The sequence below is a fragment of the Peromyscus maniculatus genome, chromosome 10, assembly GCF_049852395.1.
Source record: "Peromyscus maniculatus bairdii isolate BWxNUB_F1_BW_parent chromosome 10, HU_Pman_BW_mat_3.1, whole genome shotgun sequence".
NCBI lineage: Eukaryota > Metazoa > Chordata > Mammalia > Rodentia > Cricetidae > Peromyscus > Peromyscus maniculatus.
The window spans coordinates 15,148,276-15,175,428 of NC_134861.1; the positions used below are offsets into that span (position 1 = coordinate 15,148,276).

Sequence of the window (27,153 nt, forward strand, 5' to 3'; positions counted from 1 at the left end):
GAAGGACTTCAGGATTGCACAGTCGTCAGGATGAAGTACTTATTTGGCTTAGGGTAGGTATGTTCACATATTTGTGGAATTTTACTCGCAGTCTTCTTCTGGTGGTCCATCACCATGTTCTTTTTTTTTTTTTTTGGTTTTTCGAGACAGAGTTTCTCTGTGTAGCTTTGCACCTTTCCTGGAACTCGCTTTGTAGCCCAGGCTGGCCTCGAACTCACAGAGATCCGCCTGCCTCTGCCTCCCAAGTGCTGGGATTAAAGGCGTGCGCCATCACCACCCGGCTTTTTTTTTATTCTTTTTTTTTTTTTTTGGTTTTTCGAGACAGGGTTTCTCTGTGTAGCTTTGCGCCTTTCCTGGAACTCACTTGGTAGCCCAGGCTGGCCTCGAACTCACAAAGATCCGCCTGCCTCTGCCTCCCGAGTGCTGGGATTAAAGGCGTGCGCCACCACCGCCCGGCCCATCACCATGTTCTAATACAGTACTGAGCTTGATCCCAATGTCCTAGTTGGTTTGTATTTTCAGCTTGGCACAACTTAGACAAGCTCAGGAAGAGGGAACCTCAAATAGAGAATTACCTCCATCAGATTGCTGTGTGGACATGCCTGTGGGGCATTTTCTTGATTCCTAACTGATGTATGAGGGACCACATGGGTGGAACATTCCTAGGCGGATGGTCCTGGGCTATGGAAGAGAGCTTGATGAACGAATCATGCAAGCAAGCAAGCAAGCAAGCAAGCAAGCAAGCAAGCAAGCCAATAAGCAGCATTCTTCCACCATTTCTGCTGCAGGTTTTTGCCTTGAGTTCCTACCCTAATCTCATCCCCCCCCCCCCCCCCCCCCCCCGCCTCCCATGAGGAATTGTAAGCTGGTAATGCACAATGAGATGAACTCTTTCCTCTCAAAGTTACTTTTGGTCAGTGTTTATCACGGCAAGCTAGAACACCCAGTATGGGTTGAGAGACACATCAACACAGCTGATTGTTTTATTTTTCTTTTTCATTTTTTTTTTTTTTGACCAGGCCTTTTGGTGACTAGAATCTGTTTCAGGGCCGTGGTCAACAATGCTGAAATTTTCCAGTCCACGTGGGTTTTCTGTAGCAAGGAAAGCTGAGGCATCACACTGGCTACCAATGATCTCATGATTGGACCTTAATTGAAAGCAAAGTCAATAAAAACTGGGGATGGAAGGACAGGGTCAGCATCTAGGATCCAGTCCTGTGTACTATCCATGGGGACCCAGGAAGCACCACCTCAGGGCTTCTATCATATTGACCTTGAAATGGCCATGAAGGAGCAACTCAGCATTGCGGCATCTTCGGGGCTGAATGCTGTCCATGGCTATTGCCATTCTGCTGTAGACCTATGGCTACTACAGAGGTTAGCAACAGATTTAGCTGTTAACTGATTCAAACAACTTCATTAAGGAAAATATTTTAGTTAAGTGGATTGGATTGTCACCTAATTTACACATTTTCTAATTTTCCTTTCCATTTACTATATTTTCCATAAACATTCAACATCATTTTAACTAGCTGGGACTTTGCTTTATATAGATAACTCACAACTTATTTCATGAATCCCCTATTTTTCTAGTTCATCCATCTTTGTGATTTTTGTTTCGTTGGCACAGAATTCTGGGAATATGAATTAGTGAACAGGAGTGATGCCAATTCTGATGTGGAAATGCACTTCTAAATTGTTCAGTTGAAGCATGGTAATGGTTTAAACTTTTCAATAGTAAGTATATGAGATAATACTAATCTCTGAATATGCTCTCTTTTGTCTCTTGTTTTCAACAAACTCGTCCACAACACTCATCCTGTGAACCCACAGTCAGCCACCCAGGATTTCCTTGAGAAGCTGCTCTCTGTCACTTGTCCTGTAGTACTTGGTAACTTCAGGTGTCACTGATCCAACCCTGAGACTCCCGATTCCCGAGAGTGGCCAGGTCTGGACAGCATTAACCTTGTGGCCCTGCTCCACATGTGACCTAGGTCTGCCAGAATATGCTTTCTCCCCTGCGTCCCAGCTCTGAGTCCCTTGGCTCTTCCTGACACACGATTTTGTGGCCTGCTGCTACACCCAGCATGAGACCATTGTCACATACCTCTTGTGTCAACTGGAGTCCAAAGCCAGGCTGGGACCTGTCTTTTCTCTACCTGGCTCCAATTACTTAACGCTCCAATGAGTGATCCCCATTACTGTCAGATTTTTCTGTGAAATAAAACCCTAAACTGTTACATTTTTAAAAATTACATTCTCTTATTCCTTCCCAAGCATCTAATAATGGGCTAAGGCTCTCTCTTAGTGACTCTCGTGATTTTCTGCATCCAGCTGTCCCCAAGCGACTACAGTGTGGAGTACAGAAGGTATAAATGGGGTCTGCCCTTCCCACGTGCCAGCGCTGGCACTTCTCTTCCTGCTGCCTCAGCTTCGTCATCTTTAGTGACACAATCTGACCACTGATTTTTGTTTTTGTGTTTCTTCTTTTGGTACGGGGACGGGACCCACAGCCTGGTAGCTGGCGCTCCCTAGATTCTTCCTCTCCTGCTTCTTTTGATTCTTGTGAGCATCAAATGCTTGAATTTGTGATCAAATCTGTGAGATATTCACAAGAGAAACACCGTGTCTCTCTGGGTGTCTGCTGCTTTTTTCGTCTCCTGTTATCACAACCAATTTCTCTGAACGGTCTAGGGGCTCATTATCACGTAGTAGAGATGACCTGAAGTTCTGCGTGCATTCGCTCTACTCTACTTCTTCCTTAAAGCTGTCTCCTGGACTGGGACCCTGCCAGAGACCAGGGCTTATGAAAAAGCTAAGCAACATAAGGCAGACAGAAGTGCATCCTTTTTGCAGTGCCCGAGATGGTGGGCAATAAAATTATCATCTGAGGTCAGGTTTAAAGTACTGCGAGAGTGGGCAGGGAGGGAGTTCTGTTCCCACCACACAGCTCCTGTACATCTGTGAGAGTGTCTGGGGTGCTCGCAACCTGCATTCTGCAAACAGCCCCAACACCCACACACCACAAAGCAGGAGACTTCCAATAAGGCTGCTGCAGCAAGGAAGGGACATGCCGGGTAACAAAACCCTGTCTAGCAACTGTGAAAGTTAATTTCACACGGCACCTTGTTGTAGTCCTAGGGCGCCAGATATCTGGTTGAATATTATTTACAGATGTGTCCGTGAGGAAATTTCCAGATGACACTGAAGATGAGATTGAGTAAAGGAGACCACCCTCCTTGATGTAGCTGGGCCTCATCCAATCTGTTAAGAGTCTAAAGAGAATAAAAGACGAAGAAAGAATTTTTTTTTCTGCCCATTTTTAACCTAGGCATCAGCTTTCTGAAATCCTGACTTCAGACTCAAACTCAAAATGAATTTTATACCATTGGCTTTTCTGGGTCTATAATTCTCAGCCTCCATGATGGCATGGCCAATTCCTTATAATATCTCATATCTGTGTCTTACACACACACACACACACACACACACACACACACACACCATACAAACATATCCTTTTCACTCTTCTTTGGCAGACCCCAACTGATACTTATCTTCTTAATAATTGAAAATCTTATAAAAGATAAAAAAGAGAAATGAAAATAGGGGAAGAACTACTTGAGACAAGAAAGATGACTATCTGAAGGGTAAAAGAGTTAAGAGAGGGTAATAAGGAAGGGAACATGATCAAAGTTTATTATACGCATGTATTAAAATGTATGAAAATGTCATAATGTTACCAATTACTGGTATAGTTATTATATGCTAATAAAACGAAATAATGGAAATGAATATGTATTTGTCAAGTAAGTTTAGGTAATATTATCTACAAATGCAGTACATATAGTATAGACTTCCATAAACGAAGTCATATTACATTTTAAAAAAAATGAAAAATCCATGTGATCACGAGAAACGTATTTACCCTCTTTAAGCTCAGTGTCCTCTTCTGTATAATAACACTTTCATCACATGTAGACATGCTAAAGGGTTAAGTCATAATTAGCACTTGTGCTGGTCCCTGGTAAGAGCCCAGGAAAGCACGGCTTTTCAGAGCAGGCTCCAGAAGCACATTAGAATGCACAGTGCATTTTGAAGGCCGAGACCTCATTGGATCTGTGGCTTAGAAAATCTCCACCTCCTGTCAGTGGATGACTTGGGTCACACTAACCAAGAGCTGCCAGTGAGTTCCCTTGCATGTGTCACCTTACACATCAGTGTCAGAGTCACCTGTGTGCTTACATATAGGATAAAAATGTACATTCTTGAGTCCCACCCCTACTGGCTGAATCAGGATGCTCTGGCAATGAGCCAGGGAATTTGCATTTTTAACAAGCTCCCCCTGGGTGACTCCTAATGCAATTAAAGTCTGAGAGCTGCTGCCTTGTGCCCTGCTGAGTCCCCTCACTCCACACAGACATAATTAAGCTTCTTAATTACACTTTTTGCCAAGAATTAACAGCATCTTAATTATCTGAGAACACTGATTGACAATAAAAGGCACAGGGTAGTTTGGTGTTACTCAAACTGAAGGCAAGATTTGAACATCAAGGGCAGTAGCATCTCCTAGCAGAAATGGAGGCTCATTGGCAGGACACTGGCCATTCTGGATTGCTCACTCCAGTCTAGGTAAGTCCTTGAGGATAGCCTGTGGTTGCCAGGGACAAGTCTACAGACCTTTATGGTACTTCATGAGCAGGCTTGTTAATATCTCTGCTTTTCCCAATTGAAAAGTCATACCTCACACCTAATATAGTTCCCATTCTGATGTCTGTAGATCTACCTGAGAACATTGCTGGTGCCTAACATCTTGGCCTGTGCATAGGTCTGACTATTAACTATATAAGCAGACTTCTGTAATCAAGATAGCTTTTCCCAGTCACTTATTTAAAGCACAGAAGAGTGGGCCATTGTGTTCTCTGCATCTGTCTGGTGGGGAAAACGCTCTTTTGGTTAGTTCACAGGATGGAGATTGAAGGCTCTTTGAACTTTACTGTAGAGCTTACAGGGATTTCCTGCTCCTAATTTCCACAGTTGTCCTATCTGCTCATCTTGGCTCTGGACTTTGAGGCCTGGCTGGTTAAGAGGTAAGACATGGGGAAACCGGGCTCCCGGGTCTGCTCTACAACTATTCTGTGAAACACCTCACTGTCCATGTTGACTCGCCATTCACAGCCCATCATGACTTTCTACCATGCCATTCGGTTCTGATTGATGCTTCTGGCCTTGGGAGAATTGCAGATGCCCCGGGGAGCCTCAGTACCATGAGCTATTGGATCCTATTTTTCTTGAGTTGCATTTAAGTTCATCATTTATATTGAATCAATAAATCACCACAGAAGCCTCTTAAAGAATGGGGCAGGGACAGAATCATTTAGATGAGAGCTGGGGAGAAGAGAAAGCTAGAGAGCCAGGGTGAAGAGGAACAACCCCAGGTCTCATGGTCCCCCTGAGAGCTGCCTCTGGGTTAACCCTGATTCTTTATCCCAAGCTAGCTTGCCAGGGCTCACTGCAATTAGGGGTTCTCACTCCTAGATTATGGGAGTATACTTTTTCCCTTCAAATTCTCAATTACTGCTGTAGTTAGAATAGCTGCTAAAACTCATGCTAAAATTTACCTCTCACTTGTGAGGTTGGACCAGAAGAGAACTTTAAGAGATGATATGTGGATTAGTGCTGGGCAAATAGACTAATTCACTCATGGGCTTAGTGAGCTGAGAATTCCTCTCAGCCGAATTCCAGTGCAGCCTATGCAGAGCTCTGGGGCTCTCTCTCTCTGTATACCTTTTCCTGTGAGCATCAGAGGCCCCCCTCTCTTGGTACTCACAGCCGCATCAGCATCCACACTCTACTTTGCTCCCTCTCCCCCCATCTCATCTTGGACATTCTCCCAGAGCGAGAAGCTGAGCAGCTGCAATACTTACATCATCTGCTCGTTTTCTTTTGAACAGGATCATTTACAGCTCGTGCTTTAGTGTCCAGATGCCATTGCTGCATGTGTTGGTGTTCTGTTGTTTCCTGTCGGAGGAGAAAAAAATCTCTTCCTTATAACAACATCTTGATTAGAAGTAGAAGTTTGCATTTAAATTTAAAAAAGACGTAGAAATATGTGACTTAAGGTCACTATGCTAAGTGTAATAAATCAGGCATGAACAGACAAATGACTGCACAATTCTACTCACACAAGCAGTATGCTGATCTCATAAAACTGACAGCAGATACATGCAGAATCTCTCTCTCTCTCTCTCTCTCTCTCTCTCTCTCTCTCTCTCTCTCTCTCTCTCTTCTCTCTCTCTAACATCAAAGTAGAAGGGAAACTATTTGGGAAGAGGAAGAGGTTCACCAGGAGCACAGTTAAAGGACAAGAGGTTTGGGGTGAATTTGACTGAAGTGCATGCTATACATGTTTGAAACTTTATAATGCAATCCATTGTTTTGTGCAACTGTACACTAGTTATACAGAAACAGGCCAACAGCAGAATGAGGTTGCTAGAGTTTGGGAATTGTAGGAAAAGGGGGGTGAGGGAAGGTTGATAATGGCACCAAGGAATAATTACAAGGTCTAGGAAGGTCCGGGGTTCTGCACAGTAAGGTGACTACAATCCATGATAATGTACTGTTTCAAAATGCCAGGAAAAAGGATTTTTAGTGTCTATGCCTTAAAGAAATGGTAAATATCAGGTGTGGTGGCTACTTGCCTTTAATCCCAGCATTTAGAGACAGAAACAGGAGGATCTTTATGAGTTTAAGGCCAACCTCATCTACATAGTGAGTTTGAGGCTAGCCACGGCTACATAGTGAGGCCCTGTCTCAAAAAAAATTTTTTAGCACATATTGAAATATGACATGAATAATATGAATGACCAAATATTAATAAACCAATCATTAATAAACCCAAAAATTGATTCATGTCTCTTAATAATAGGAAAAATTAGATTGATAAGCAAAGCAAAAACACAACACTGCTTATAGGACATAGTTGCAATGAACATTAATCCAAGTGAAAGTCATGGCCAACACGCTGCGTAAAGCAACAGGCCAGCAGGGCTTATCCTTTGGTGGCTAAAACTGATGCATCAGGACCCACTCACATCAACCAATAGTCTTACTTTGTACGTCCCAGTCTTACTGGTACTACCCACTCTGGCATCTCATTTCTTTGCATGGATTTTTTTTTTTTTTTTGGCAGCCAGCGTCTTCTTTGGCACCACGTGATAGTGTGGAATTGCTGGAGAATTAATATCCCTGGGAGTAGTCCTCAACCATGATAATTGGCATGGAGCATGCAAGCACCCAGCTTCCTCCCTTGAACAGGAAAACCCCTGAGCATTCACGTTAAACCAACAGCTGGTCTCCCAGTGAGGAAAGCTCCATGTGTCCCACGGTCTTAATGCGACCCTTTATTGGCTTCCCACCCTGCTCTGACTTAGCTTTTCTCCCTCACGCATTGTGTTCTCCACTTACCATCTCAGCCACTGGCATCTGAATCCTTGTTTCCAGATCTTAGTCAAAGAAACCCAGATGGTGCATTAGATAACAGAGCAGTGCAGTGACTTTTGTGAAGTAGAAATAGATGAAACACAGAAACTGTTCTCAGTTTGAGATAGATCAAGTAGACAAAACATTTGTTAAGGCAATAAAATATGGGAGCCACCAATTAGTAGGTAACATTGTCAACGTAATGTAAGATTCCTGAACTAGACAGAGAACACACCTTCTTCCAAGACCGATTTTCACTAAAGCTGCTTATATTTTTTACACATACAAAAAATAAAACCCTCAAGTTGCCCAAACAAACAAAAAACAAAACTCCATTGACAATAGTTATGACCATACTACAACAAAGTGAAAATTAGTAACATTTTAAAGGTCCTTGAACAATATAAATGTAAATTAAAGCAGTAAGAATTTGATTGTTAAGGCTTACCCCCTTTTTTTTTCTTCCAGTGGCCATTTCATCAAGCAACTGTTAGTGATTAGATAACTCTTTGCACAACAGGAAATCTAAGGCTAAATCTTAGAACTTCTAGAAAATAGCAATAATGGAAACACAACATATCAGAATCTAAAATTCACAGCAGCAAATACTTATTTCAGTAAAATGAAAACACACAAATAAATGAGTTGCAAATTCAAAATGCTAGGAAAAAACATCAACAAGGGAAAGTGAAAAAAAAAAACAAAACAAACAAACAAAACAAAGGAAAGGTCACGAACTGAAAGCAGATTTAAGACGGGGAGAATTCACAGCCAAAGAAAATAGATGAAGGACAGAATACACAAGCACAAGAAATAAGTAAGAGTCAGCAAGGAAGTGAGCAACAGGAGAGAAGAAATAGGGCTTCAAGGAACATGAGGACCCAGATGCAATCTCTAGAAACCTCGTGTAAACAGGTGGTGGTCACGGTGGTGTCTGCTTGTAATCCTGCCAGAGTTAGGAGGAGTCCTGAGCTTGCTGGCCAGCCCACCCAGGCTACTCTGCAAACTCCAGGCCAAAGAGAGATGCTCTTTGAAAAATCAAGGTGGATGGTGAGGAGCGGCACCTAAGGCTGACCTGTCTACAGATGCACTCACACTGAACACACTCCCCACATCTAAACACATAAACAATTTTTAAAAGAAAGTGATAGTAGAGAAGAAATAAAACTATGAACTTAGCAGAATATTATGCAAATACCTTTAACAATTTGATGAAAATGGTACATTTTCAGAAAAAAAAATGTATTTCCTCAAGGTTGACCCCAGTAGAGATAGAATTGTCTAATCAGGACCAATTATCTAAGCAGAAAGAGAGCAATTTATAAAAATGGGTCTTTCAAGTACCATGATTAGATGCTTGCCTGCCTGCCTGCCTACCTTTCCTTTCTTTTTTCCTTATTTTTGATTGTTGGCTTGTTTTGACTTTGTGGGATTGAACCCAGAGCTTTTGTGTAGGTAGGTCAAATGCTCTACTGCTCAGTTATAACCCCTACCTGACCAGATGCTTCCTTAGAAAAAGTCTGCCAAATCACTAGATATCAAAAAACTGCAATGCTACTTAAATATTCGACCACTTAAAAAAGGTAAAATATGAAGTACGACCAACATGGATTCTAAAACCTACAAAATGTAATATGAAAATATCACTATAAACCAACTTCATTCATTACTATCAAGACAAAATGTAATTTACACGGGTGAGTAGAACCCAGCATTTCATTAAATATGACTTCATTGTGAGTCAACGGTACTTATTCTAGGAAGAAAAGGGTGATGTAATACAAGGAAACAGGCTGACATGAGGGCCCACACTGTAACCCTGGTGCTCAGGAGGCTGAGGGAGGAGGGTATTAAGTTTGAGGTTAGTCTGGCTATGTAGTAAAACCCTGTTTCAAAAATGCCCCCAACCCAAACAAACAAACAAACAAACAAACAAACAAACAAACAGAACCCAAAGACCAAGGCTTAGAAAATACAGGTGCCCATATGGATGCATATGTACATGTATCCATGTATAGCATGTGTCTTTTACAAAATTTGTTTTATAATTTATTGCTCGCTCAATCAAAACTCCCATTGTTTTGTTGAAGTTAAGTAATTTGATTTCAAAATTGATCTACAAGAACAAGTGATCTTGCTTTGCAAGGAAATTCTGAAGATGAAGGACTATTTTGGAGGCCTTGCCCTCCATATATTGAAAGATAATAAGAACCTAACTATAACCAAAACAGCATGTCTAATGAGATATTTACTAACTATTCACATGATTATTTCTTATCAATATAAATACCTCTCAAGCTGATTAAAATTTCTGTTAAAAATGGGCCAAACATTTGAATAGTACTTCAAAGATGGTCAGTGGTAAATTAGCTCTTAAAATACACAGCATTATTAATTATGAAAATGCAAATTAAAACAAAAATGAATACTACTACATACCTATTAAAATCTCTAATATTTTAAAAGTTTAACTTTAATGATTAATTTTATGTCTCAAATGTGTTCGAACATTCTTCTAGAGTAGTGGTTCTCAACTTTCCTAATGCTGTGACCCTTCAATACAGCTCCTTATGTTGTGGTGACCCCCAGCCATAAAATTATCTTGTTGCTATTTCATACCTGTAATTTTGCTGCTGTTATGAAATATAATGTAAAATATCTGAGATGATGGATCATGACCCACAGGTTGAGAACCATAGAGAGCTTCTTTGAGAATATTCTTGGTTGAGATAAGCATAGGAACTGGTGGACACTGAGTAAGGCAGATTCTCCTCTGCAGTGTGGGTGGGCCTGAGCCACCCAGTAGAAGGCCTGAACAACACTAAAGATGGAACAGCCACATTGGCAGAGGTAATTCTACAGCAGAAATCCAGGAGCACATCTAATAGCATACGGGCATCTGGAGACACATGGGCAAAAATGAAGTTATTTGTCCTTTTCGAACAAAATGGAGCACTTAAATGGTAGGCTAGTGATGGGGATTGGAGAGTAGGGTGGGGCTCCTGAGTGCCTGTACTTCATAATTCTCATTTTTAGTTGCCTTTGGAATATCGTGAATGCAGGAAAAGTGCTCTTAAAACATAGCGAACTGTAATGAAAGTCAATGCAATGTAATCTGTAATTGTGTTGCTTTCGTGTGGATAGTGGGAAATCATGTGGCTTTGTGTGTAATCGTTTATTTACTTCAGCTATGGCCACTGGTGCAGGCCTTCTTGATCATGAATGGCATTTCCCCGTGAGCTGACATCTGTGTCCGCTTCTAACAGTTTCTGGGCTGTGCTGCCTGAGCCCAGCTGGGTTAACCTGGCAGCCTGCTCACCTTCATGGGAGAGCTCCTGCTAGTTCCCATCTCCCTCCCCTCACTGCTTGGTCAGCTGGGGGCCACTTCCTTGGTCTGCTTTTATGTTTGCCCCAGTGACACTCACCCAGTGTTCTAGGTAGAATGAAAATTCAAAATTAATCCTGTTACTCCCTCTGTACATGTTCAGTGACTTCTATTGGCAATCAAGATGACGTCAAAAGTCTATGGCTTGAAAGTACTGAATCGTCAGTTATCCTCTTCAATTGTCCTGGTTTTGGGAACCTTCACCTTGGCTCTAGTTTCCTCTGGCCTTTCAGAGAAAGCTCTCTAGAATGACCTGGTGGAACTTGGAACTGCTCATTCTTCCATCCACTGAACTGTCAGCTTGCTGGGGAGCTTTCTTGACACTGTTAGCTAGGGTTTGGTGTGTGTATCTGCGGTCTGTCTCACTTGCTCTTACTGACACACACTTGCACCTGTCTCTCCTTCGCAGCTCCCTGTGAAGAACTGAAGCTTTGGCATCACATGTCCAGTGTGTGTCCACTGCTTGCATTTGACAGCCTTCAGTGGTTTCTGAACTTAAGTGAGACAAGGGGCAGAGGCCTACTTTTGCCTACTAATGATTGACTCTGCTCCAGACATACTCTCTCCCTTCATTCTTAACATCATCTAAGAGTTCCAGAGATGATTTGTCATGCATCTATGCAATGACTATTTGGAAATTTCTGGTTCTTGTTGGCATAGTCTAGTCTTGTGGCTGAATTGCTTCCCTCTGTAATCAACATGTATGTAGTTCATCAATATTGTCTAATTTCTTAAAGATTTTTCTCTTGGAATATGGGTCATGACAGCCTCAAGAATAGACTAACTTGTTGAAACATCACTAACCATATGATTTTCCCTTTTAACCGTCCCATTCAGGTGTGCTGAATAAAGAGGGTTAAAGTTAGAGCTCTTTGGGAGGGGGTTGGTCATGTGCATTATTAGTTAGGTAGGGAAGTAAATGAATGATTACTATAGCATTTGTTTACAAAATAGTTTAAGAAGAAAAGAGAATGGAAATTTGTAACTGGTGAAATGTGAAAACAATTAAACCCAGTTTTACATTGAAAGGAACAATTTCACATTGAGTTCAGATATTACTTGTTGTTTATTCAAAACCACCCTTTGTACCCCTTAAAGCCCCACTCTTACAGTGAGGTGCTGAAGCACTGTTTACTTTGCCTTGCTCTAACTAGGCACTAGGCAGAGTATTACATGTGCCCTTCTAGATCTTATTTCTGTCCTCTGCTGTCTACCTGGAGAATGAATCTCATGGACCCAGGAGGCTAACTATCATGGGACCTGGACGCTGACCATCGTGGAACCTAGAGGCTGACCATCATGGAACCTGGAGATTGACCATCTTGAGACCTAAAGGCTGACCATCATGGGGCATGGAGGCTGACCATCATGGAATCTACAGACTGACCATCATGGAACCTAAAGGCTGATCATCATGGAACCTAGAGGCTGACCATTATGGAACCTAAAGGCTGACCATCATGGGGCATGGAGGCTGACCATTGTGAGACCTGGAGGCTGACCACCATGGAACCTACAGACTGACCACCATGGGACCTAAAGGCTGACCATAGTGGGACCTGGAGGCTGACCATCATGGAACCTGGAGGCTGACCATCATGGAACCTACAGACTGACCATCATGGACCCTAAAGGCTGACCACCATGGAACCTAAAGGCTGACCACCATGGAACCTAAAGGTTGACCATCATGGAACCTACAGATTGACTGTCATGGAACCTAAAGGCTGACCATCATGAAACCTAGAGGCTGACCATCATGGACTCTATTGGCTGACCATCATGAAACCTAAAGGCTGACCATCATGGAACCTAAAGGCTGACCATCATGGGACCTAAAGGCTGACCATCATGGGACCTAAAGGCTGACCATCATGGGACCTAAAGGCTGACCCTCATGGGACCTAAAGGCTGACCCTCATGGACTCTATAGGCTGACCCTCATGGACATGGGATTATAACCATCATGGACATGGGACTATAACCATCATGGACCTGGGAATATAACCATCATGCACCTGGGAGGATGATCACTGTGTATAGCACTGACAGGTTCCTGTCTTATGAATTCTAGTTGGATTTGAAAGGAAAGCACTGGGAGGGCCTAAGACTAACAAACAGAAGCACTTCCTGTCCAGCCAGGCTGAGGTGGTTGGTCAGCAGCTGACTCTGTCACACGCGCTTGTCTCCTCTTCTAAGAATTGCTGAGCACAGAGCCCTTGTCAGGCCGTGGTGACTGTCCCTTCCCTTGCCTTTCGCTCCACGGCCCTCAACTAGCCTGGTTTGTTACATTCATGCCTCTGAGAACAGTTCTGGGATCAGTCTCCTCAAGTCATGCACCTGAATGAAGGTACTTCTGAATCTCGATGGACACAGCATCAAGGGTCATTCCGTGTGAAAAATTCAATTCCAGAACACCAAGGCTCTAGAGAGGCTGTAGTGGGCACTGTAAACTCCTTACTGTCCTGGGAAGAGATAGCAGCTCACTAAGAAGGGGCGCTCTACAGAGCTACTGCCAGAAAACCTGTGGCCAAGGCCCAGGGCTGAAGTCTTCTTGCCACAGGAACACTCTCACCATGGTCCCAAGCAGCATGAGTCACATCCATGAGCACTCCAGCATTCCTGTCTTCACTCTCCCATCAGACAAGGCTGCGAGATGCCATGTGTATTCACTCATCGCCTTCTGGTCTCCAGATCTCCCAGTGACACAGATGAGGAAACCCAGTGCCTACCTACAGTGCTATCATCAACCACATGGCCCGGGGAATGTGTGACAGGCAGGCTTCTCACCTGGATCTGACAACAGAGCTATATTTAAACCACCTTGCCTTGGGCTAAGCCCAACCCCATCATGTGGGCTAATCTAAAATCAAAGTAGAGTTCCGGAGGCCGGACCAAATGGCAAAGGGTGTCCTGACTGTGACGGCCGTGCAAGGGCAGGAAGGGGTAGGGGGTTACCAGACTACGGCTAACATGGGTCCCTTCGTGACCAGTAAGCCAGAGGCTCTTTCTCTCATGAAGGAGGCCCCGGGGAAATGGGCCAAGTGCTGAGAGTTGGAGCTGCTCTCAGGGGTCCCTGAGCAACGGTCACAGGCAGCCCTAAGGTCCAGGAGCATGCTGAAGTCCAGACTCAGAACTAGGAAGTTGTAAAGTTCACTGCAACTATTGACCCATAAAGTCAGGAGCACTCAGGGATGACTGTCCCCAGATCTGACCTTCCACCCCAGGGAAGCGCAGAGATGCATGCAGGTACTCTGACAGCCTCCTGTAGCCAGGGTGCAGCAAGGATGCCTACCTAAGCAATTCTGACAGTGGAGGCGCTGCATAAGCATTCATCACCTTCAGGGAAATGCAAATCAAAACCACAATGACATATCACCCAAGCCCGGGTGGCAGAGCGGTTACTGAAGACACAGAAGATAACACAGGATGGCTGAGAAAACCCCGCAGTGGGGCTCTGTTAGAGAAATGTTCACCGTCGGAGCTATTACAGAACACAGGTAGATCCACTGTGTGATCTAGATATCCTATTACTGAGAGTAAAGTCAACAAAGATAAAGTCAGGACTTCTGTCTTATTGCATCACTGTTCACAATGGCCAGTACATGGGACCAACAGGTGTCCATCCATAGATGAATGGCTGAAGAAAAATCCCTCCCTCCCTCCCTCCCCCCCACCTCTCTCTCTCTCTCTCTCTCTCTCTCTCTCTCTCTCTCTCACACACACACACACACACACACACACACAAGGTTAGTATAGTATTCTGTCATAAAAAGAATGAAGTCTTTTCATTTGCAGCAACAGCAACATGGATGGAACTAGCTACACTAGGGATATCATGTTCAGCCAGGCGCAGAAAGACAGATGTGGCATGATCTCTTTCACGTGTGGAAAGAAAAGAAAATGTTGGTTTTCCAGAAGTAGAGGGAAGAGTGGCCACTAGAGGCTTAGGAGGGTATGAGGAATAGAGACAAAGAGAAGAAGATAAGCAGTACCAAAATAGAGTCCACCACAGGGTTAAATTCCAGTGTTGTACGGCAAGCAGGGCGACAGCAATCTACAATTGATTATACATTTTATAAGGAACTAGAAGACAGGATTTGAAAGTTCCTAACATAAAGGAATGTTAATTAACCTAATTTGATCATTTTACACTGTATTTATGAACGAATGCTCAAATTGTATTCCATAAATATCTATGACTAAAAAAATAAAATGAACCTGGGAATGGTGGCACGTTCTTTTAGTACCAATCTTTAGGAAGCAGAGAGGAAGGTGGGTCTCTGTGAGTCTGAAGCCAGCGTGGTCTGCATAATGAGTTCCAGGTCAGTGGGGCTATGGTGACACTGTGCCTAAGAAAAAGAAAATCCCTGAGCAGTGGCAAGTGCTTGGAGTCCTGGCTGCTGAAGAGACTGAGGCAGAAGATCCCATGAGCTTCAGAGTTCAAGCAAGTGGAGCTAACAGACCACTAAAAAAAAAAAAAAATCTAAAAAATAGTAATAATTTTAAGTGACAAAAAGTTTTAACGAATTATACATAGCAGAGATTCTTGCCTATTGTTCATATGATAAAATCACTACTTGCTTAATAAAGAAAAGCTGGAAGTAGTGGAAAAAAGAAAATCAACCTTTCAGGCATATTGCCATGCTGCCCACGACAGGGGACAGTCTGGGACAGCGAGGTCTGGAAGAGAGATGGCTGTCTTTCCTGGGTCTGGCAGACAGCCCATCAAGGAAGCACTACCACATCCCGTCGGGGCTCACACCCACAGCCGGGCTTGCTGCCTGTTGGTCCCTGAGGATCCTGGAAGCAACAGGGGACCAGACCCTGACTCACAGCCAGCACAGCACGCTTGGCCCTCCCTCAGCACGGTTGCTGGCTGTGCCCTCTGAGGCAAACTGTGCTGTTCTCTCATCGGTAAGAGAACAGGCAGACGGGTCAGGGCAGCTTTGCATTTCCCACGATGCTCTGTCTTATGGCTGAGTTTCTGCTTGGGAATAAAGCTGAATGAAGCACGCGCTTGTGAAGAGAGCTGGGTGCTCAGGCCTCTCCCTGCTCCGCCTCACCTCGGGCCTTGCAGTCACATGATGCTCGCAGCAGCTTCTTAGCCTCAGGTTCCCGAGAGTCTCAAGTACCAGGCAAGCAGAGCCAGAAGCCCCTCGTAGGGAGCCCTAGGCCTGAAGGGACCTACAAGACCTCCTCCCCAACCATGCTTCACACCTCTCCTCCGGGACCCTTGAGGTTTTTTTTTTTTTTTTTTTTTTTTTTTTTTTTTTTTTTTTTTTTTTTTTTTTGGTTTTTCGAGACATGGTTTCTCTGTGTAGCTTTGCGCCTTTCCTGGAACTCACTTGGTAGCCCAGGCTGGCCTCGAACTCACAGAGATCCGCCTGGCTCTGCCTCCCGAGTGCTGGGATTAAAGGCGTGCGCCACCAACGCCCGGCGGACCCTTTAGGTTTTAATTTCAGATACTCAGCAATGTCTGCAGTAGGGTCTATGGTGCACCTGTCTTTTCCAGTTCGCAGGCAAGATCTATAAGAAGTTAGGTCCTTATTGCTCAGATGCACCCAAAGATGCAAAGACTAGATCACTCCAGGGCCCAGCAGTCCTGACTTGATGCTGCTTGGGTACTAGGACGTCTTAGTGAGGAACCAAGGCTCCATGAGATTCCTGGTTCAGGAATCCTGGCAACATAGAGGCTGCCTACCCTCTGCAGACCCAGCTGTGTGTCAGGTTCATGGATACATTGATCAGGTGCAGCTTTGATTACATGAGTCCAGTCAATGAAAAGCACTCATCTCTCCTGGAACTAGAGCTCTTCCTGGGATACAATGGGGATGAGGGGAGTGTGAGATTTAGGGCTCAGGACAATGTCAGGGTGAACCCAAGTGTTAGATGTTTCTCTGCCTCCATTGGTAGGAGGAGGGATCTGAGGAGACCTAGGTTTGGCTTTTTGAGAAAAATTCAGGAAACACTTGTGAACTCCAATTGGCTGAATCAAGGCAATGCTTAAGGGGCTTCAAGTTACTCTGCCTGCTAAGCTAATTACTTCTTTTTGTAAGGAGGAGAAAGGAGCTAAGCAAATGAAGGTAGAGGAGAGTGGTGGACCCTGCCAGCTGACCCCTTAACTCCTGTGTGGTCAAAGATGTCACAGGGCCTTGGTAGGCCCCCCCAACTCCATCTTACAGGAAGGGGCCTTAAAAGGCCACTGCTGTCATGACTCAGAAAATGGCACTGCTTTATCCAGTACCCACGATGTCACCCAGAAAGATCTGGGATGGTAAATGTCACGGTGCCATGGCAGGGGGGCTTGGGCTCTGTGAAACAGAATCACTTACTCCAGGGCATGCTCTCCAAGCTGAGCCTTATTCACGTATGACTCACTCACCGACTCCCAGCCGCTTCATCATTCACACAGCGTATTCTGAGTGGCTTGTGGCCATCTTGTTCTAAGCCCCACCTCAGCCAACTCCTCATCCCCAGTGCTGGTGGCTCTCTGCCCAACCTGGGCTTGGCCAGCTGTACCCTTGAGTTGGAAACCTGCCAGCAAGCCCATTCTTTGTCCTGTCCCTGGCCACTGCCATCCTTGCAGTCTGGAGTCTTTCCAAGGACTCTGAGCTGCCTTGCAGGAACACTGCAGCCTCCCTTTCTTGGGCATCTGCCCACTAGCCATTGGCCAAGCAGGTCTTCAGGAGTTTTGTACTCGGAGTTTGCTGCCAGTCTGGTTGGGGCAGACTCTGCACCATTCAACGAATGCCCATGGCATCAGTCCTGTGTTCTCAGGCTTGACACTCTCACATGAATGAGGCCCACAGAGTTCCGGGTAACAAACGCCAATAGACTCCATTGAGAAATGGCCATAGTAACAAGAAGCGCGACATTCCACAGGGGACTAAGTGGTTATAAGAGGCTTTCCTTGGGAGGTGGCTGGGTTTTGGAGGATCAATAGGCATTCTGATAAAGCAGGGTAGAATGAACCCACAAGGTATTTGCAGAGAAATCAAAGCTGCTTAAGCTTTAGAGGGCTCAGAAAGAACCTGAAGAGCAGCAGGAAATCTGAAAGGCTGCAGCCGAGTGGAGGGACATCTGCCAGAGCTCAGCCTTGAGCAAGTCCTTTACCTTGCCTGTTTGGCAGGGCCAGCGCCACTCTGGTTACAGAGTCGGGGGTATGAGAGTGGTCTCACACCCTGCTGCTCTCAGAGACCTGGTGAGGCGGGGCTCAGAGATGAGGTGGAGAGCAACGTGTGGTCCCACCTGGATTGACGGTCCATTTCTTTCTCCCTCATGAGCTTCCGGCCTCTGCACCTAGAGCAAGGGTCTGAGATGCGAGTCCAGAAACCAATAGGGCATGGTTTTCCCAGAGGAGTATGCCAGGCAGTGCGAGGCAAGCTGCTGCCACCTGCACTCACTCGGCGCACACCCCAGTTGGGAACACAGCCAAACCACTCATGAACAGGTGCCAGCATAGTTAATCGCTTCTTGATCTTTCCGCTTTGAACACATTTGTATTTCTAGTGGAACACAGGCGTGGGTGGCAGCAGCCTCAGCCCTAGGAATGAATGTCTCTGCAGTGGAACAGAGCCCTGGTGCAGAACTTCTACTCTGAGTCTCCCATAGCAGCCTAGGCTTCCCCAAGCCCTCTGGCTATGGCCTGCTCCATTCACCTGCCAAGAAGCTTCTCCCCTGATGCTCAGTTGAGGGGCTTCCACCCCGGCCACCCACCAGGAAGAACCTCCAATCTTTACCCCACATCTTTTCTCCCCCAGGATACTTGTTACACTCTTGATTGGCATTTCCACGTGGCTACTTGCCAGCAGGCTTACTGGAAGGCAGAGACACTAATTTGTAATTGTCTCCAGCACCCATCGGGGATTCCGGCTGAGAGAAGCTCTTGTAGTATTAGATGGGAAGAAAGAGAGAAGGGCAAGGAACGGAAGGCACCGAGGAAGGAGAGAAGGGAGGGAAGGATGACGGATGAAAGGAAGGAATGAGGGGTGGGGTATGATGGAGAAGAGGAGAGGGAAGAAAAAGGGAGAAAGCGGGGAGGAGGAAGGAGGGCGTGGGTGTGCCAAATGCGTCTGTACCCCCGTGTTGGGGGGTAGGTTCTGAGAACAGAGCCTTGAGACAAGGCAGAGCTGGACAGAGGCACAGCACAGTGGTGATTTGGGCTACCTGTTTTCTCCACCTGCTGTTCTTCCCTCCCTGCCCCAGGAACATCTGTCATGCTAGCCTTCAGCCTCCCTGGGTCTCTGGAATCACCCTTCCTTGGCCTTCTGGCCCTCTTCTTCTTCCTGGTAGATGGACCAATCCTCCTTTCACTGACAGTGCAGTTCTCTGCTATAACAAAAAAGAATTTATCAGGAAAAATGTATGACTCTGATGGAGTATTAGAGGAAATGACGGGATCAGTTGGTACCTGCCTCCTGTGTGTCCAGGAATAAACATATTTGTGTCCAGCATGGGTATCCCTGAAAGAGTACTCTCAGCTAGCCCTGTGGGTCTCAACTTACACTTTTTTTTGTTGTTTGTTTTTCAAGATAGGGTTTCTCTGTGTAGCTTTGGAGCCTGCCCTGGAACTTGCTCCGTAGATCAGGCTGGCCTCGAACTCACAGAGATCCTCCTGCTTCTGCCTCCCAACTGTTGGGATTAAAGGCGTGCGCCCCCACCGCCCGGCTCAACTTGTACTGCTGATGGCTTCTGGTCCTGGAAAATGTCCCAGCCCTTTCAGGAGCCAGGAGGATGCTTTGTCCAGAGGAGAGATGTCCTCTGGACCAATGTCTTGGCCACTCAGTCTCCTATTGAAGAGGAAGGTGACATCATGGTGGATTCTGGAACTGCACTCAGGCCAGTCTGCTAGGGTGTGCTCCTGTGCATTGAGATTAGTTGCTCTTCTACTCAGAATGGGGGGATGTGGTTGCAGCCAGGCATAGGCTAGGACAGAAAACACTTGTTTTCTTCCCCCTTCTGACCCATGTACATGGGATGAAAAAGGACAATGGAGCCATCAATCCTACTAATTTGTGAAGTGACTCTGCTATTTGTTGGGGCTTCTGTGATGGAGGAATAATGTCATACTCTTGTCTAAATATTTTAGATTCCAAACCAATAGGTATGTGTCCCAGAAGTTAACACGAACAACATACAGCATAGTTGCTACCCATTGGAGGTGGCCTGATCAGCAGGCACTATGGAGCTTCCATTGAGCCCAGTGGCCAGAATGCTGAGCTGCATATAGGTCTGGAGGTATAAGGAAGGCACGGGGGTGGGGGTGGGGTGGTAGAAGCTGGACCTTCAGGACGTTGGTGCAATGTGGAGGCAGTAAGGGGAGCCATGCAGAAGCAGCAGTGGGACAAATACCCACAGCCCTGGAAGGAGAAACTCACAGAAGAATTTAGTGATTAGCAAATGTTTCCTTGTCTTTCTGACTTGGAAACTGCTGAAGTGAGCCACTCAGGAGGTGCAGGCACAAGGCCCAGACACACACACAACAAAGTGGGGTCATGGTCAAGTGAGGCGAGCTGGCAGGACACACAAGCCAGCGGTCTTCCAGATCAGGAGCGCAGCTGAAGGGCTTTCCAGAGGCATAGAAAGGGACACTATTTGTGTAGCAGTGATGCTCATAGCGGGGCTCCTGGGATCCATCACTGAAGAGGCAGCTTTGAAAGCTGAATGGGTCAGGCAAGCTGTAAAGGGCCTGCCTTCTAAATTCAGTCACAAACAAACTTCCTTCTTGAGAACTATCAGCAGGTTTTAGCAGCTAGTTCCATCAGGGAAGAGTTGCCAGTGTTTTTTCAGGCTACTAGCCCTGCAGGGGTGCCTGAAAGGACATCTTACAGGTTCCACACAGAGGCAGGGAGCAAAACAGACAAATCTCAGGCAGGATGTGAGCCTTAGCTCTGGTCATCCCCACTAATATGTGCTTTCCTAGGAGACTGGGGCATTTACTGAACCTTTACGGCACTGTGTGGGCCAGAATCTGGTACTAGATGCCATGGATTTTATGAACTACATTGGGATATTTGGGGAATGCTTTTCGTAATTGGCTGGGCAATGACTGGAGCTGAGCCATTTACTTCCTGTTTGAGGTTGCTCACCTTTTCTCCCTGCCTCTGTGTTACGCAATACGGCGAGAAGGGAGTGGATAGATGTCTTTACAGGCTTCCTGCCAGGCTGATGACCCTCGTGAGGTTTCCCTGAAGGAACTCAGCCTTTCCTGCTACTCACCCCCAGGCTCATCTTTGCAGCCAGGAAGGTGAGAGATGAGGAGCTTGGTGTGGGAAGCCCAGCTAATAGAGGCGGAGATGAGACAAGGTGGGAGCAAGGAGGTGTGAGCGTGCTGGATAGAGTGGGGGAGACACCAAGGACAAAGCGGGAGACGCCCCTTGAAAGGTCTGGGTAGTGGAGGATTCTGGGCACAGCAGGCAGGGGAAATACTCCAAGACTATCAAAAATACACACGCTCTCAGGGTACTCTCAGGAAACGGGTGGTTGGATGTGGACGAAGGAAACAGTGGAAGGGCTGTTTAGATGTGAAGCGGGGAGGAGAGATAGGGCCTTTGAGCCTGGTAGGCTAAGGAGAGGATTCTGCCTTAACTCCAGGCAACATGAGCCACAGAAGGGTGCTGCAAGAATGCAAGCCACATGATGGGCGCATCTAGTCTTCTTAGCCTCCCGTTCGCTCATCTGGAAGCTGATGCTTTGATATTTGGGTTTACTAAGAAGATGAATCAAGAGTAACTGGGGCAACACTTAGCAGAGCCCACACCATGAAGCAGGAGGCTGATTATTCTATATCCCACACCTTAAAACCCGAATCTTTATGTACGTTGAGGGGCCGAACACAGGCACATATGGCATCCTCCTGATCCACATGAGCACAATGAACTAGAGCAGGGGGTCCCTGTGCTCCCTGAGGGCCATCTCTGGAGCCCTCAGGTTGGACTGGGGATCACAGCTTCACTGAAAAGGGCTCCAGGCAGTTCACAAAGACCTGAAGGGTTGGGAGTTGCAGGCCTGAGAGAACGAACATTTTCACCTGTTCTTCCCTCTTCTTCCACAGCCTTTCTCACTCCTCTCCCCTAGGATGGGTCCTTAGGGCCCCTGCACTTGCTCCTCTCTCTGCCTTATGTCTTTTCCATCAGTCATTTACCCAAACCAAGGCCTGTCTCCATCACCTGCTGCTTGAGTCTGCCGTCCCCTTTTCCCGATGATCTTTTTCTCTCTTCTACAGTCTAACCTATAAGGTGATGATGATTTTTGTCTCTCGTGTTTGCTGAGATTCAGAGGAATACAGAAAGATTCAGCTATAGTTTTGAGTTTTAAAGGCTCCCAAAGGCCTATGCATTAACGAGTCGGACTCCGGCCTGTGGCACTATTGGGAGGGAACCTTCAGGAGCCGAGGCACAGAGGAGGCTAAGGAAATGTTACACAACTGACAGAGATATCAAGAGCCCAGGCCCTTCCTCTCTCTTTTGTATTATGCCACTATAAGGTGAGCAGTGGCTCTCTGGGCATGACACTTCGGTCATGATGTGTTGTGTTACCCCAGGGGTAGCAACATGGCCACAGTCTCTAAAACCATGAGCCGAAATATAGCCTTTTAAACTGTTTCCCTCGGGTGTTTGGTCACAGTGAGGGAACACTGATTAACACAGCAGCCGAAATATCTGTTGGCAGAATAAAGTAATCCCTCCATTTTGCAGGCAGGACATACACTGTAGCATGAAATCCACACGACAGTTACAGGATTGAATTTGCATTTATTTGTGGCACTAAGAGAAAGAGCAGACAGCTGTGACTAAGAGCAATTGGCTGGTAGCTCTCGCTTCACTGAGAAAGTTTAGCAATGGTAATCACACAGTACCAAGTTCCCATTCTATCCGATGCCTAGATTTGAAACAGGGTGAAACAGCAAAATGATTTCATGTATTTTTTTTTTTTTGTCACTAAGGCAGAGATTTTTGTATCATGAACTTTTTCTGACTTCTATTGCTGTCTTGGTTTTCTCCATATAAGAAAAGGTTTTAGAGACACATGAAAAAAAAAAAACCCACAAAACTCCCTGCTGAGCTTAAATTCTTTAAAGATGGTGTCTACCCACCATGTGCTATAAGACTGTCATATAATAGCAGAGCAGCTGCTGGACCATGCTGAAGTGTGTCAGGATAAACTGTAAGTCACAGAATATGCAGCACAATTTGGACTGCCCTCTGTGACACATAAGTACCAACACCTTGCTCCTTGGCCCTCTGCAGGATTTCAGAAGGCTATTGGTGAAGACTCAGGCTCCATGCAAGGCTCCTTCAGAGTGGCCTGCTGCACTTCATAGCCTGCTGGGGCACTGGGGACAGCTATACAAGTGAAACACAAGCCATAAAAAAGGGACAGCCCTTCTAGTGTTCTGGTCTTTGCTTCCCATCACCTTGTAAGGAGCCAGGAATGGCCTGCTCACATGGTCCAGTAGGGCTCCTATTCTGGGCAACACGAGTTGAATTCTAAAAGCTTAGTTGGTCAGATCACTGTCCAAGATCATCTGTGAGGTGTGAGGCTTCACTGTGTGAGGAAGAGGAATCTGATGCTTTACTATCCTGCAAAAGTCATCTTGTAGCAGCCTTCCTCCATCACCCTTCTTACTCCAGAAACAGAGCATCATGTAGCATGTGATGGATTCTGACTGGTTCTGTTGATTTATGCTTTTGTCCACCTAGAATTCAAAAGATCTTAAACAAAGGATTTTAACCACATGTATGTGGTCAAAGTCTCAAAGATCCAAAAATCAATGTAAGGCGTGATTCTTTGTGCCCATGGCTATAATCAAGTGTGAGTGTTGGGCTCCAGCCTGTGCGTTTCCATTATTCTGCCAACAAGAGCAGTCTATTGGCAATTGTGAGCATTCAGAGGCAGATCACATGTCCTTGGCACACAAGCCACACAGCAAAGCACCATCTCCCCTTTGACTATTATGCAGGAACACCGAAAATCCACTGTGGGCACGTTGGCCTGGAGACTGGAAAGTACCACTTCTTGTTGGTTTCATTTCCTGTCACTTGGATTCCTTTAGTGATGATCCTGGGAGCTGTACAGGTGGTTTCTGCAGTGGTAGGACTTCATACGAGCAAGGGAACCTGCAGTGAAGACAGGTAGAGTTACTGTCTCTGTGGGCAACAAAGTGTACAGAAGAGAGATATGCGTGCTCATCCTTGTAAAGGGTGTTGGAGCATTGAAATCTAGACCACTGGCCATGCATGCTACTTACTGTTCCAGAGAGCCTTTCCAAAATACAAATACACTTAAAACCTTGCAATGACTTGTGATTATATGGGAGATAAAAAGCATTGTGGAGTCTGTAGATATTTGTTTGTAGGTCTCCCCCCCAAAACTATCCTCATTGCTTCCTGTGTTCCTCCACCTACAGTTCTGCTGGAAGAGCCACCTGGAGTCAGGAACCCTAGTAGGCTTACTCACTGCCACATATATGAAGTGCATGAGCAGAGTTTGTGGTGTGGATAAAGGAGCATGCGAGTTTATCCTCTATTTAGCAGGAAAGGTCACACAGCTCCTGCTGGTTCAGTTTTCTCCCGACAGCTCAACAACAGGAAATCCAGATCTAGGGGACTGACTCTAGTGCTTCTCAACATGTTTTACAGAAATAGATTTTCTATGAAATAACCATTGTCGCTCTCCTGGAGTATCAAACTGGGGCACAGTTTGGACAGTATTGGACTGGGAATTCAGCATCAGGCTCTACCTTTTCAGTTTATCAACCAAAGCAAATACTTAGAAGACACAAACAGATTCCTTCCACGGGGTTGACAGTCCCTGGCTTATGTCCCTTGTATCCCACTGTGTGTTGAGTACCATGTGGACTCTACAAGTCTTGGCTCATCTGCATATCAGTTCAAGGTAACAGTGATATTCTATCACCACCGTCAGGAGTTTTGCCTCTCATGTACAGACGAGGTGAGCTGTGCTTCAGGTCAAGTCACATCAGTTTTCTTTTAGCCAGGCCTGCTGAGTTGAATGCACAGACCCTCTGTCCACTTGCATATATGGCTCCAGTTTCTTTTTTCTTCATGAGCACCAGTCATCCATCCCCTGCAGCCCTGTAAGCTCACCCTTACCTCAGTCATTCAGGGGATCTTTTCCCTTTGCAGCCTTGTTGATGAAGCTTTGGACCAAGGTGTAGGTGGATTCCCTGCAAATATCTACTAATTCTGAAGTACCTCCCTTGGGTTGTCCTATGTGTATTTTCTCAGTTGTCCCTCACAAGGGCTTGGGCTTCTCCAGTCCATCTGCTGTCTATGACCCTTCAAGCCTCCACTCTAGTTTCCTTCCACCACCCTTAGCCTGCATGCAGAGGGCTCTGCTCCCTCAGTGGGTCTCCATTTGGCTGGATCTTCCCAACAATCCTACTATAACTCAAGAACAATGGGCACGCTATGTCTGGAAGAGCTTATTTCCTCATATTTGTAAGCTAAACATCTCAGTCCCAGGTGGTAGCTTTGGGAGGTGACTAGGCCCCGAGGAGTAGAGTGTCTACTAAGGGCTTAGTGTCCAGTCCAGGCCTGGAACAATTCTGCCCTCTCATTGTTGTGCTTCTGGCCTAAAAGCATTGGACATCATCCTCAATGGACCTGCCATCCCCTTGTCCTGACCTCCCAGGAGGAGAGAAGCCACTGTCTGTAGCTCCTGAAGGCACTTGCCAGTGTCCTCTTCCCACAGCAACAGACATGGAGTTGGTGAGGGGGGGCTATTGGCAGCACTGTCAGCCCCACAACTCCCCTAACACCTGTGGCATGTGTGGATGAAGGGGGTGGTATGTCTCTCTGCTTCCACTTGTGACATAGCAATGGGAAAAAAAATGTGTGAACGATGACCCTGCAGGGACAGAGGCACAACAGATGAGGCAGATAGACCAGTTTTGGAGTCAGATACTTTCAGTACAGTGACATTCAATCAGAGATACAGACAAAAGGGACATTCAGCTGGCAGTAATTAGTGCCTTTGGGTCAAATGCTCACAAGTAGATAGCTTAGCAAGTCCTACTCAGAGTACAGGTTCTCTGACCATCTGCATGTAAGGCTCAACTTCTTCTGTCTTCAAGTGGGCCCAGGAACACCTTCCCAGCTCTTTCAGCACCCTCTGACCTCTGGTGTCTTCACATTTTGGGGTTGGCCTCTCTGAGCAGCCTTGGTGAAGGTTGGGAACAAGGAGATGTAGGTGGCAGCCCTACTAACAGCTACCAATTATGAAGCTGTGCAGTGTCCATACCGTGGCTCCTTACAAGGGCTTCTCCAGTCCACCTGACACCTCCATCTCTCAAAGCCCCTGCTCTGCCTCTGTCCTTCCATCCCTAGCAGAAGCAAAAGCACAGGTAAGATACCCATGGCAGATCCGAGTGTGCGGGGCTCCAGAAACCCTGCAGAAAGCTGCCCAGAGCCAACAGACCCGAGGGGGAACCGGGCTGCATTAGCTACTCGTTGAGAAGGGATAAAGCCTAGCACATCCATGAAATCACTTCTGTTTCCCCTTCCCAGGAAGATCCGAGGCTTAGTGAGTCTGAGGTGACCACCTTCTTCCAAATTGCCCCAGTAACACTGTTGGAAATCAATTGACTATCTGCATGGGTTGGTTTCTGGACTCTATTGCCGCCACTGACGTAGTTATCTGTCCTCACTCACTGTATCTATGTAAGAAGTCTTAATATCACATCATGTATGTCCTCCAGCTTTGTTCTTTTTTATTTTAAAAACTATTTTGTCTATCATGGGTGCTTTGCATTCCAGCATAAATCTAAAAATCAGCTTTTTTCAATAAAAATTTCAATTAAAAAAAAGGGAGGGCCTAGTTCGTCCTGGCATTGGGACCTGGACCTACTATCCTGGGTCCATGAACTGGCATTTTAGAGCCCATTCCCTATGGTGGGATGCCTTACTCAGCCTTGATGCAGGGAGGAGGGGCTTAGTCCTGTCCCAACTTGGTATGCCAGCTGGTGTTGACTACCCAGGGGAGGCCTTACTCCCTATGAGGAGTGAATAGGGGGTGGGTGGGATGGGGGAGGTGGTGGGTAACAGGAGAAGGGGAATGAAGGGAAACAGTGGTTGGTATGTAAAATGAAAAATAAATTAAATAAAAACAGTGGGGAGAAGGGAAGAGGTCGGGAGCAGAGTAGGGAAGCTACAGCCACCATCCCCAGGCAAGATCAATTCCTCCGTGCTGGGACAAGATGGAAAGAGAAGACAGAAGTTTGAGGGTCCAATGACTAGGACAAGACCTGTATCCAGTGCAAT

The 27,153-nt window shown here is 45.9% G+C and overlaps 1 protein-coding gene and 1 long non-coding RNA gene across 11 annotated transcripts in view; both read right to left on the minus strand.

The window, feature by feature from the left end:
- Positions 1 to 870: 870 nt before the first annotated feature.
- On the minus strand, positions 871 to 18,783 carry LOC121832697 (uncharacterized). Of its 3 annotated transcripts, XR_013042796.1 has the most exons (7): positions 15,089 to 18,782; positions 10,102 to 10,381; positions 8,681 to 8,781; positions 7,468 to 8,029; positions 5,928 to 6,021; positions 3,126 to 3,275; positions 871 to 2,214 (listed from the first exon to the last, which is right to left on the minus strand). It is a non-coding gene; the product is annotated as an uncharacterized LOC121832697 (long non-coding RNA). The 3 variants fall into 3 exon arrangements; XR_013042794.1 differs by having other exon boundaries at positions 871 to 3,275; positions 15,089 to 18,783; XR_013042795.1 differs by lacking the exon at positions 15,089 to 18,782 and having other exon boundaries at positions 871 to 3,275; positions 10,102 to 11,539.
- A 3,820-nt stretch (positions 18,784 to 22,603) lies between these two features.
- Cobl (cordon-bleu WH2 repeat protein) overlaps positions 22,604 to 27,153 on the minus strand; it is a 242,784-nt gene continuing 238,234 nt past the window's right edge. For all 8 annotated transcript variants that reach the window (XM_076546020.1, XM_042285598.2, XM_042285600.2 and 5 more), the window contains one exon: positions 22,604 to 23,988. In XM_076546020.1, the coding sequence (XP_076402135.1) occupies positions 23,971 to 23,988 (18 nt within the window). In that variant the 3' untranslated portion in view covers positions 22,604 to 23,970. The remainder of the gene's footprint in view (positions 23,989 to 27,153) is intronic.